The sequence below is a fragment of the Topomyia yanbarensis genome, chromosome 1, assembly GCF_030247195.1.
Source record: "Topomyia yanbarensis strain Yona2022 chromosome 1, ASM3024719v1, whole genome shotgun sequence".
Lineage (NCBI taxonomy): Eukaryota > Metazoa > Arthropoda > Insecta > Diptera > Culicidae > Topomyia > Topomyia yanbarensis.
The window spans coordinates 162,041,165-162,054,698 of record NC_080670.1 but is presented as its reverse complement, the minus strand read 5'-3'; the positions used below and the strand labels follow the sequence as shown (position 1 = coordinate 162,054,698).

Genomic DNA, 13,534 nt, shown 5'->3' with positions numbered 1-13,534 from the left:
GTCCCACCACCAGTAGCACCGCCAACGGTGGCGCTAACCGAAGAAGTAACGACGCCGCCAAATCCTGGGCCATCTGTAAGAAAAAAAAAAGTTGGCAGTTATTTTTTTTAGTTCGATAAGCTAGTTAGTTTGTTTGTTAGCATATTTGTCGGCAGAGTGAAAAGACTGTTCATGTTTTGGATTTTCTGCTTTTCCGGTTTTTATTCTCATTTTTTGTGTTCTTTTAGCAGTATCTTTTTTGAGTTTTTTTTTCTCATTTTTTCATCGTTTCACTTATATTAATATAAATTAATTTAACCTTAATCGTACTACTTTCTTTTAGTATTTCTCCTTTCATCGATAAATATACAAACAATCACATTTCTTTTTATTTTGCTTTGTTCATTTTTTAGCTTTTTTTTGTTCTCACATACGTATGTTTATGTTGCCTTTCTGTTCCCTCTCTATCGTTATTTGTATCAGAACGTGTAAGCAGTTTGTGTTTTATTGATCTTGTTTTGTTTTCTATTTCGCGCTTCATATGTTAAACACACGCTTCGGTGTGTCTGGTCAGAGTTTTTGTTAGGGTGCAACAATGTTTAGTCTATTTTATTCGAAACTCGTAACATGCTTTGCATTAGCTGGCTGTATCGTGTCCAGTGCGGAATTGAAAATATTGGGCAGAGCAAAAGTTTAAATGTTGAACACCTAGCGGAACGTCGTCTACCCGGGACTCACCATGCACCCGAAATGCCCCCAATAGTAGTGATCCGAACAGCAGCCATCCATGGAGGATCGGTAGGGTAACACCGCCTGCATTATGGTCCAGTTATTTGCATAATAACACCATGGTATGGTCTTATTAAGGCGTTCTTCACAATACAACTTCTATAGAACATTGCATGAAACTGTTCAATGCAGTTTTTGACAGTTCAGAGAGCTTGTTTACATGGACTTCAAAAATCTATGATTCTATGATATATTTACCACAGTAGGAAAAATTGGGTTCCAAACATTTTTAATTGCAAACACCCTGTAAAAAAGCTCACTGAGCTGTCAATGTCTTATTTTTTGGCGTTATCATGCAATTTTCTATGGTGTATCATTATTCTGTCCCAGGAAACCTCTCCAGCGACGAACTAGGAGTTGATAAGTGACTAACTAATTGTACGTTCCTTAGTGAGGATTTATGCTACCATTTTCTGCTTATTAGAATCTATTCAGTAATCGCTTCTGGCGTTGACATGTACCTAAATATAATTTTTGCCATGTCGTTTAAGCGCTTGAATTGAGAGACGATTCCACCAAACATCAAAGTTTAAAATGGATGCTCCAATTACAAAGCTTTTATGAACCGTTATCGCTAGCCAAACTAAACTTCTATACGTTTTGTTCATCCATAATGGAGTCAACAAATGACTTAACTCAAACAACAGGTGAAACATTTTCAAAAAAACTATGGATTTTAGTGAATGTGGATGGTGTAGGAATTGAACATATCAGGCGCTTCAAGAGGTGCTTAATTAGTAGTAAATTCTAAAATTTGCAGTCAATGGTGTCTCGAAAGTTTAAACATTAGGTTTTTTTCCAGTACACGCTTCTTTCTTCCAGTTGCTTTCTAATTCGGTTAGCTACCAGCAGACGAAAAAAGAGTAAATAGGAATACAAAAGCGATGTGTTTCGGCTGACTCCTGAGTACATCCATTCTGGCTCTGGACCAAACCTAATAGTTCAAATATAATGTGAACATCAAAGCAGGTGCTTTATAACGGAACGAAAAAAATACTTGTTTAATATGTATTAGAATACCAAAAAATGCGAGACTAATTTTTGTAACTGATTCCAAAATATCCAAATATGCATAGACTCTCTTATTTGGCCGAAAGTGGTTCCAGAGTAAAGTGAAATGCACTTTTCTGAGACGATTCCGATGGAGAGGTAAACGATTACGTCGATTGTGAAAGGTTCGAGGTTTCGAAAAACTTCCTATTGATATGGGACCATTCATAAATTATGTAACGCAAAAATTTCCCACAAACTTCTCTATCCCCCTCCCCTATTACGTAACAAATTTAGTGAAAAAAATGTGTTTCTTCAGTAAAAACATGTTACGCAACGTTCTAGCTTACTACCCCTCACCCATATGTAACAACATATCACAAATTGTCGGACCACCTCCCCCTAAAAGCGTTACGTAATTTATGAATGGTCCCTATCTGAGGTTTAAAATACGCACACCGGGATCTTGAATTGTCATACTACTGCTCTCCGATTAAGCCCAGAAGTGGTTTGTTTTCTTCAAAATTCGCTGTGTAAACGATGTACTTTCCTCCAAATTCAAACGTGAAAAACGGCTTAACTCTCCGGAAGTCGCGCAAATGGCTTACTGAACGAGCAGCCGCAGCTGCTCTAAGACGATTTCGCTAGATTTTCAGAGCAGCGTGCGCTCAGTGCACTAGCGCGACTGCCGGAAGGTTAATGGAAACGTAGCTGGATAAGTCTATATATGTAGAAAACTTCGCACTAAAATGTAGCCGCTTCTCAAAAAGTTATCAAGCTACTATTTTATACCGCTATGTACATAATTGTCCTCCAGAACTACCCATAAAATTTAAACCAAGCGTAGGAACGCAACCAAACATGATTCCAAAATCTCAAATTGTGGTTTAGTGAACACACTGAACGCTAATAGATGTACTACGCGGCCAATCTGTCTCTGAGAAGACTACAAATGTTGCCGAGCGAATAAACGACACGACCAAAGTGTTAAACAAGAGCGACCAGATCCGGGCCCAGCGCCGACGTAACCCGATGGATACGTCTTGATTCACGATGAAACCTACCCAAAAGCTGATTGCAAACAAAACCTGTGACTCAAATTCTGCTTGCGGAAAGGTTTCTGGCAGATAAAAGTTTGCTTTCGTGGATAAATTTGCAAAAGATTTTGATGATTTGGCAAGGAATCTGTTCCTGTGGCATGAAACCTAGTTCATCCTCAAATTTTCCCCTGTTTCGTCTAATAGAGAAGTGTTCGACGATAGTGAAGCGGAAAATGAAGATGGACGGAACCGTCAGCAGCGACATTACTCGGATGTCTAGTTGGTGGAATCTTCGGCTAGCCGAGTCGGCATCTGAAAAAGACGTCTGTCGGCTCGTGAGCTAAATCGATCGAAACGCGCGAGATTTTTTTTTAATTACGATGAGTGATGAACCCATATTCAGTTATTTTCATAAAGTGAACTCTTCATTTTATTCCTTAGAATCTATGTGGTAGTGTCCAAGTTTCAAATGATCTAGCCTTTTAAACAACATATTAAAAAACTAGAGTTTCAAATCAAAATAAGTTGCACATGACGTGGCGCACTACTGCCATTTGTTTGCTACACGCTTATCCTCAGCTACTCATTGCAACTAAAACGCTTTTACTCAAAAATGAGGAAAATTTGTTTGATAGTTCAATATGATGTCTGATCGAAGTAGGTCATCTCCATCCGACATCGGTACTACATCATTCTGACTACTCTCACCTACTTTTACTCATTTTTGACAAGGTACGGTTTTTGTCAGAAACGCGTCAAATCTACTCATTTGTGAAAAAACCGTACCATGTCAAAAATAAGTAAAAGTAGGTGAGGCTATTCGGAATGATGTAGTACCAATGTCGGATGGAGATGACTTACTTCGATCATACTGAACTTTCAAACAAATTTTACTCATTTGTGAGTAAAAGCGTTTTAGTTGCAATGAGTAGCTGAGGATAAGCGTGTATGTTCAATTTGACAGATACACCCCAGTCACCGTGTCCTGACGGAAAGTTAGCAGAGGTTAAACAAATTGATGTAGGAAGAATTTCTGCCAGCATGTTGTACGATTTGTGCGAGAATTCTGGCAGAAAATTCGCTCAAATCGATCAACCTTTTCTGGCTTGTTGATAGCCTGAAATGTACGGCTAGGATTTCTATTCGATTCCTGTGATTTGAGAGTTGTGTCGGAGTTTGGTCGGCTCCTGTCAGAATTTGCCAGAAAGCGTGAGTGAACCCGAGTTCGTCCTAGTTTAGCTAACCCGACAGGATGCGCACAGAAAACTGGTGGGGCTGCTAAACCAAAGGTTGACAAAAATCTGGCTTTTGCCAGATAATTTAGTAACTGGGACTCCACGAAATTTACGAACGTTATGCATTAGTTACTCCCTAAATTTGAAAAGGCAATTGTAGGTGTTCAAAGGCGTTTCGAATCTAATAATGCATATTTTGACAGAATTTAGAAGTTATAGAGATAACTGATTCCAATCATAATTCCGGCACAAATGCACCAACCGATAACGGCTAAGCTTTGTCCATGTTTAAATAGAACCAAAGCTCAGTCGTTAAGGGAAAATTTCATTAAGTTTCAGTAATACACCAACAGATGTCGTAAGTGTACAGTGAAATATAAATTCCTGAAGGAGGAAATATAAATTCCTTCACCAACTAAAGCATTAATTTGTAATTATGTGGACGGTTTGAAGGAGAAGTTGGCATCTTCTACATTTTGAGTTTCCTGTTTCAAGCAATTTCAACAAAAGCTATCGTGTTCGCTGTGGCGCTCCTTGACGTGGAAATAGTTGGACATCTACTCTTGGAACGCTCGCACGTGTAACTTGGCGTGGTTGAATTTTTTATTTCGTCCATAATTAACACTCTTGTGTCCATTGTTACCTTGCCTTCAAAATCGTAAAGCAAAATTACGTTCGGTTTGAGCACTTTACACCAGACGCCTCGCTTATGCCGTTTTGCTTGAAGCGGAACTGAGTCAACCGCAACTACTGTCAAAAACTAGAAAAACTATAGAAAGAGTTAAAGAAAAAATGTTTTGGCAACGTATGCCCCCCGGTATTGTATGGCAACACGATCAATGTTATAAGGAGGCAGTGTTCGATTGGATTCGTTTTTTGACAACTAAACACGAATTCAATCAATCCAAAATGGAGTCTCTGCAGCTCGCTATGAGTTTACTCATAAACATAAATCGTATATTCGTTTTTGGAGCTAGCGTCAATCCGGCGCTAGCTTAGTCCTGTCAGTAAGTTAGTGTCGGATTCTGATGAGACGAAGTCGAAACGCAAATTTCATAACTAATATAGTTACAGGTTTTGTGCTCTTAACGCGCAAAGGTGGTTTTAAACAATTTTCTCTTCAATTAGTGGAAAAAAACGTTTTTACAACTTTTTTTTCCAGCAAGGAGAAATATAGCATAGAACATGCTAGTGTTGCAATTTTAATATATGGAGTGTTACCATTTTAAACCCGATTCAGACGATACATCAGCTTCCGAAACCGTGCCGTCAAGATAAGTGGAATGCATTTCTCATATGCTCATTCACACGTTTGGTACGTCAAAACGTTCCGTGCCGTGTGAGTGAATGGAAGTACATTTAACTTATGTGGTTTTTGTTTGAGGCGAAACTGAGTCAGTTCCTAACCCCAACTGCTGTCAAAATGTATGAACTGACAGCGGTTGGGGTTAGAACCTGACTCAGTTTCAGGTTCAAGCGATATCGCCATTAATGTAACAAATATTGAGGTTCCCGTGCCATATCGGCAACGGAAGCCTGATGTTTCGTGTGAATAGTACTTTAGTTGATTTTCATTGTCCGTCTCTTTTTCCTTTTACTTTGTTTTACGTGGCCTTCGATTTTTTTTATTTCAACCCAGAACAAAGAACTCAATTGGAATCGCTTAACACCCTGTAAACAAGTTCACCGAATTGTCATTTTTGATTTTGATGTCGCCATCATGCAATGTTCCATATAAAAAAAAAACAAATCAAGCAACAATTCGTCAACATCCATCAGATGTCACTTCTTCGTATATCTTGTCTCTTCAGTCGGAACCAACCGAACGTATCAGTAAGAAACTTTTTTTTTCTAGTGTACGAATAGATTCTATTCCCTCAATATTCAACTTGTAGTACAATCAAAATATTAACAACAGCAATGAGTGTAGAGTGGCTCACACGTAGGTGAGTTGTTTGAATAAGTTAAGATGTACTTGACGGAATACCAGATTCAAACTAACACGAATTTTCTTGTCATTATTGTTGATGTTTTTCTTTAAATATATAGCACTGTATTTTTCCTATTAAATTTATATTTTCCGATATACTTTCAGTCAGTTTGAGCTCCTAATTTCTAAGGATTTAAATTGAATTACTATGTTGTAGTGTTTATTATTAACCGTTCAAGCAAAATTCACTCTAGACCACCGATTGACCGACCGAAACGAAACTACAAACTAAATTCCTATTTTGAGAAAACTCAGAAAAGGCAAACGATTAGATTTTTTTGTGATTTTTAATTACTATGTTATGTACCGTTTTAACAATGCCCTTAAAAGTTTACACGATTTGAACGATTTCATATAAAAAAATACTTAAAACATGACTAATAATTTGTCAACAAACATGGTTCGTTTTCTGAAAAAAAAAATAATTTCGTTTCCATGAATCAAAACACGAATTAAAAACTAACATGAACAATTTGATAATCCTTCGTTATTGAATGTATCTGAGAAGCATTCGGTTGGACCTGCCGCCAAAAAACGGGTTTTTGCTCAAAAATTGTTACGTCTCCATTACGTCAAAATAAGTAGAAATGCGAGTTTGAGTGAAAAGCATTTAGTTCACGTTTTCAATAAGAAACTCTCCATAAAATCGAAGTGAATCGTCACGTAAAGTTATCTGGATGGAGCTTAATTTTTTGATGTTTTGTTGTTTACATACTGCGAAATTAGTTGTAGCTATATGAATCAATCGAATGCAACAAAGTTTTATCGCGTTTGTCGCTTTATGGCATATATAAATAAGTCACTTATTTTGAATTTACAGTATGCTTCGAAACGATGGAAACATAACCAAAATACATTATGTAGATTGTTTTGGCTATAAATTTGAAGAATGCATATGAAACGTGCTATGGCCCGTCTTAGCCAGCCGGGTTTCTTACCCCATCTACCCCTACACATGGAATGAAACACCGGAAAATAGCACTCGAGATAGCACATGCACGTATGACGGTGATAAAATCTCACATAATTCCGTATTAAATGGTGTCCCACGTCGAATTGCATCACAGGGTATTTTCTTTTAGAAAATTTGGGTAGAAGTAGTTTAGAGTGTATTGTTTACACTATATTTTTATCACTGTCAGTTTTTCGAAAATTGAATACTTTACGCTGACGTCACAAATGAACTGTGTGTTCATTTTTGACAGTTCGCTTGTAATGTTTACATGGACTTAGAAAAATTCTTTACGATTTGCTTCGAGCGAATCTAGTCGTTCACAAATTTTTCTAAGTCCATGTAAACAGTACAAGTGAACTGTCAAGAAAAGTGAGGTTATTTGTGTCCTTAAAGAACCTAATTGAAAAATGTCATCATCCGAAAAGAAACGTCGTGAATTGATTTTGTGCAAGCACCTGGAAAATCCTCACCTCTTTCATCGAGACATCGGAAAACAACTCAGAATCGTGCTGTCAACGGTGAGTCGTGTGTTTAAACGTTACTATCAAACTCTGAGCATTGAACGGAAGGGGACATGCGGTCAGAATGGTTACTCTATTAGTGATCTGGATCCTCCGTTGAAGCAACACGAGATCTTACAATCTTCTGGTCGGATCTAGCTTCGTGCCACTATTCAAATGTTGTCCTGGAGTGGTACGAAGCCAACAGGGTCTCTCGTACCCAAAAACATGAACCCCTCCCAACGTACCGGAACTAAGGCATATCGAAAAATGCTGGGCAACTATGAAGCAGGCACTACGGAAGCATCCCATGGAGGTCAAATCTGAGGAAGACAAAGTGGGTTTCGGTACCGAAGAAGCTGTAGCCAAATGTTTTATAGTACCTAATGAGTAGACTTACGCGTAAAGTGCGCGCGTGCGGTTATGATATTGAAGTTGTATGAACAAAAGAATCGGTCCACTAGGTAATTTTGTACAGTGTTTTCTTCATAATGCAATTTGATATGGGACACCCTTTAGTTTTTGAAAAGGTTTTGTAAATAAACGTTTGTTGTGTTGATTTCTTAATTCACTGTAATCACAAAGGAATGACATAAGCTAGAACGAACTTTTCCAAAAAAAAACCTGTGTAAACATTTGAATGAAAATACGGTGAAAATCATCATTGCACACAGGTTTGCATGCGTGATCGAGTAAAGGTGCTTTAACCTAGGCTTAATGAGCCAGGGCAAGGTGTAAATACCTCTGTCCCATCCCAAAGGAGTGACATTAATTTTCTTAGCAAAGTCACTCCCAACGTTTTATCCTAACCCCCTATAAATTGAAACGGTCGGTAGGGTTGTCCTCGTTTCTTTCTCATTCAAGTTTTAAAACAATTCGTTAATTGATTTATTTATTGAATGAATAAGTTAACTGTCGTCTAATTTTGAAACATCTTCAAACCCAAATCTGCACAGTAGGCCTGGTCGTTTAAATATTTGCGACATATGAACATATGCTTCAAATACTAATATTGACAAGAAAAACACTACAGAGTAACTGCAGTGTTTTCCAAGATGCTTTTCAATACTGGATGTGTAAGGGTTAGAATAGAATAGAATAGAAACTACAACCAAATCTTTGTCAGCCATTTTGAATCTCGGTGTAACGAGCTGTCAATTCAATCAATCTCTGTAGCGCACCTGGCGGACCTTTGTATGAAACTACTTTCTACAGCACTCAAACATTGGAGAAATGGAGATGGAGCATTCTTCTAGCATCAGATAAAAGTAGCAAACAATCAAGTGATTAAGTTCGGTGCAACCGTATGCTTGTCAGATATGTATTTGTTTGTATGTGCGAACATGATAAATACCTTTCTGTAAAAAATCACAATACGCTAAGAAGGTTATAGAATACCACGTCAGAAGCGGGGAAGGCTGTTTGAAAATATTTATACTAAAATAATAACTAAACTGTCGTGAACGTCCCTTCGCGGTTGCGTTACCGCAACCAAGAGACGCTCGTTGCCGTAAGAAACCCGGGTATGGGGAGAAGGTTAAAAGACTTCCTAAAAATAATACAATAAATATAACACTAGCGCGTAGCAGAGCTGCAGTAGCAGCAGATACGATAGCACGAGCAGAATCAGCAATGATACTGCAATCAGCACCACCACGCCACCGGTGGTCGCTAGCAGCATCATTCGCCACGCCGCTAATTATTTTCGCTTCTTCTTGGACTTCTTTTTTCCGTTGCCATTGTTATTGCCATTGTTTCCACCATTGTTGCCAGTGCCCGTCTGCTTTGTGTTCGCTGCGGCGGTGGTCTGCTTGTCGCCGTTCTCACTTTGGTTCGCGTCTGTCGTTGGCAGTGCTGTTGTCATTGTGGTTGGTGTTTTGGCAGGACTTCCGACGGTTGCCACAATGCCGGAAGTGGTCATGGAGTTGAGTAGGCTATCGTTGTTGCTAGCACCTCCGGAGACGGTACCGATGACGGTAATTGACAGCGACGAAGACGACGTTTTATTGCTAGAGATCAACGGTTGCAGCTCATCGTCTTCATCGTCGGCTTGCGGAAGCTTGGAAACTTCTTTATCATCTGGTTCGTCATTATTAGAGTTGGAAGTCTCTTCATCCGATGTCGACGATATGGGAAGCCTAGAAAGGAACATAGCGGTGTCATCGATATCCAACTCTAGACTCTTGTAATCAGAATCTTGCCCTTCCGCAGACAGTTGTTGCTTCAAAACAACCGGACCTGGTTGCATCATAGACGAAGAAAGACTTCTACTGCCTCCGAACTGCTGAGATGTGCTGGATTCCCCCATTTCCGATAGATTTGCTTCCCGCAAGCTAGAGCACATTGCAAATACGATGTTCTTGTCGTCGAAAATGGAGCTACTCTTTGTGGGCAGCGCTTTGGCCACCTCCTGAAGTGGACTTTCGAAATTAATCAAAGTCCTTTCCTCACTCGGCTGTTTAAGAAGCTTTACCTTACCGCTTTCGCTAAATCCTAAATCTTCGAATTCCTTGCATATAAACGGTTCAAGTGGGGGTAAAGGTTCAGAGAACTCTGTTTCATAACGTGACAATTCGTAAAATTTCTCTTCCTTCGGCAGTATTTGCTCTTCTTCACATATATTTCCTGTAATACACTCCGCTGTTAAGTCAACACTTATAGCCTCATCTACGCAAGATGGTTCCGATTCACTGCCACCATCAAGGTCCTTCGGTTTACCGATCCCAACCCCATTGGAAGAAAGCATCGATTCCTTAATACTAATTTCGCTACGGGTTAATTTCAAGTTTTCTGGTTCATTAGCTTCGCCAAACAGTTCTAAATCGTCAATTTTTAACGCTTCCAGGGGTGGGAATTCATCGCAAATAGATTTAAGCAGATCGTCTTGTACCGCCAGAGCCGGAGCCAAGGGAAGTACTTCCGGCATTGGCTCGGGCTGTGGCTCCAGTAGAAGTGTTGCCAAAGGCGGTGTTTGATCTTTCCGCTTTCGATTGTCTTGCTTGTTTTCTTTCCTGTTGTTATTCCCCGCTTTACTGGCAGCATTGGTCTTCGGTTTCATCTCCGCAGGTGACGGTTTGACTTTCTGCTGTTTCTCCAAATATGTTCCAGCATGTTGTTGTCTAGGTTCATCTTTTTTCTTGCCGTTCTCTTTCTTTTTGTTACGTGAAGGTTTCTCTACTGGCGGTAACTCAAGTTGTACACCCGGGTCCTCTAGTTCAATGACTTCTATCATTTCCGGTTGGGGTTTCTTCTTTTTATCGTTTCGAACAGGAGGTGTTTTCTCCTTTTTTCTACTGCCTGTAGCTTTCGGTTCCTCTTGCTTACACTCCACTACCTCTATATTTACAAAATCCTCTGCCACCTTTTCGCTAACAGGTTTCGAGCTGACCTCGACAACATTCCGTTCATTCTTCTTACTTCTCTTGTTGATGGTTGATAGTTCTTCGAACTTCGCGACAATATCTTCTTCCTTCTTCTTAGTCCTGCTGAAGTACACCATGTCTTTCTCTTCAATCACGGGCACGATGAGCTCGCGGCTTATCAGAGAAGGTGGTTCTTCGGAGGGCGCAGACGCCGAGTTTTTTCGATCCAGCGAGGATCCACGGTACTCCCGTTCGTTTCCTGGCATTCCGTGTACGGTGACCACCGGTCGAAATAACGCTTCGTCACAGTTTTCATGCAAATATACGTCACACTCATGAGCTGCACGTGCTTCCGCTTCGGATTCCTGCCCTTCCACATCGCTATTACAGACAGTAGTTACCGTTCCTAACGGATTTACGACTTTTGCGATGGAACCCGAAGCTCGACTGCTGGCTGCCGAAGCCGGTCGTGAGCTGCTCGCCGGAAGAGAGGACGAGTGTTGGTGCTCTTGCTGCAAGTGATAATGCGGATGATGTTTGACCGGAAGTCCTTGTTGCGGTTGCAGCAACGCGTGGCTAGTGGTCGACGGGGGCAGCTTATGATCACATATCGAGTTCAACGAGTGCGTCGACGAGTAGATTGAGGTGGAGGAGCAAGAGGATACCGAAGACAACCCGGCCGGGATGGGTGTGGCGCTCGCGTAGCCTTAAGTGAGGGAGAAAAGAGAAAAAAGGGGGAGAAAAGTGGTCAGTAAAAGCCGCTGGCAAGTTTGTTCGAACTAAGCGTTTTTGTTTCGGTTTTCGTACGACTAAAATTAAACCTGCGTAATTCGAAATCGAACCATGCAAAGTTGTTCCAACACCACGGAACGGCACAAATCAACGTCACAGTGAGAGAGGAAAAGAAGTAGGGAGAAAAAATAGCAACCGTCTCTCATTATCAGTCGAGCGAGAATCACTTGATGAAATGGATTTTTGATCGATTTGACTAGAAATAGTCATGCAATTCAGTACTTTGAGTGTGGTGTTGGAACAATGTTTAACTAAGGCAATCGATATTAAACGAAAATTATTAGGTTTTGTACTATGGAAGCTTGCAAGTGATTAACAATCCGAATACGAAAACTTAACTACCAAACAATAATTGAAGAAAAGACGTCAATCATAAAGAAAATTAACAAAATCTAGGAAGTGTAAGTAGTTTATTTTTAATACGCGTTATGCACTTAAAAAAACAAAAAGCAACAATCAAATGAAATAAAACCACCTGCCTTTGGCTTTTTTTACTACGTTTAGATCTAGTAAGACTCTTTTTTCTCCCTTTTTCCTTCTTTTGTTCTTATTGCTGCGCATGGTCTTCTTTATAATAAATGTGTCACAGACTCTAGATCTCACCAGTTTGACTACGCCCTGGTGTAGTAATGTAAGCTGGTATTTCAGCTAAAGCAAAATTTTTACAGTGTAACTTCGTTAGGTTTGGATGGATTCTATGTGTAATACGAAATGTCATCGCAATAAATGTTAAATGTTATTAAATTCGTATAAGCATAATTGGCATCCCTTCTGTTTCCTGGATATGAAATTGCATCTTGGAAGAATTTTTTTCGGATTAACGAAGTTATACTGTATATTATTCTGGCTTCTAATGGATATACGATATGTTTTTTAAATAATAAGAAGGCTTGAGCAAATGTTACAATATTAGTTAAATAAGCACGACCCAAACAAACATAAAACAAGCACAGATGGAAGCAATGGAAGCACTACGCTACATTTGGTATTTACTGAACCCGCTAAGCATCAGCATTTCGTTTTCCATTGGTTGTATACCTGCGGAAATCTGCTAAGCCGTGCCTACGTTAAAACCCCTATAACTGTAAATACTACTTCAAACCGAAATAGATTAGAAAATCAGTGAATCTCCATCGCGAAAATCGAGTATTCGGTAAATTTAAGTGGTTATTCTTTTTTACACTCGGTCTCACACGAACCAGCCAAGAAATATCCAAAGATATCACTAGATTCCATGTATGTGAAAAAATATGCCCCGAAAAATATTTCTTTTACATTGTTAGCCATTGGTAGGTACGATATTTCCACAAGCAATTCATCGACTGATCTGATTTGTTTCAATTTATAAACTCCTTCCCCAAACCAAAATAATCGAATTAAAAAAAATAAATGATGCTGACTAATTTAATTAAATATTGCGCAAAATATTTTGGGAAAAATATTATCTGATTGAGAACCTATTGTTTTAAGCATCATGAGGACTTTTGGAAAATTGTGGGCAGGGAATCTTGTAAATTATCTTTCAGCCGAGATCCCATAATTGTAAAATTACATCATTATAAAATAAAATAATTGCCTGAATTATTATGAGCTTTTTTTGGGGAATTGTTCCACAGTACGGACAATTTTTCGAATGGGAAGCTAAGTTTAAATAGGTTGATTGTCTATAAAACATAAACTTGCCTACCAAACATTTAAACATTTGCTGAAAAATGTATTTTTTTGAGATTGCGCAAAGTTGAGACACATACTCATCATGATTAAGAATAAGGATAACATTTCGGGAAGTAGATGGTAGATGTTTAAAAATGTCGTTTATGGCTTGTCTCTAGCAGGTCAGGATCGGTTTTTATGGGTATTTCTAGAGAAAATTTACAATAGGACGTAAGTAACAATGAGAGA

General features: G+C 39.2%; 1 protein-coding gene across 6 annotated transcripts in view; it reads right to left on the bottom strand.

The window, feature by feature from the left end:
- Nucleotides 1-174: 174 nt before the first annotated feature.
- Nucleotides 175-13,534, bottom strand: part of LOC131679443 (breast carcinoma-amplified sequence 3 homolog) — a 54,394-nt gene continuing 41,034 nt past the window's right edge. For 4 of the 6 annotated variants that reach the window (XM_058960180.1, XM_058960189.1, XM_058960195.1 and 1 more), the window contains one exon: nucleotides 175-11,546. In XM_058960180.1, the coding sequence (XP_058816163.1) occupies nucleotides 9,178-11,546 (2,369 nt within the window). In that variant the 3' untranslated portion in view covers nucleotides 175-9,177. The remainder of the gene's footprint in view (nucleotides 11,547-13,534) is intronic. The other 2 variants (XR_009303837.1, XM_058960202.1) reach the window with 2 other exon arrangements.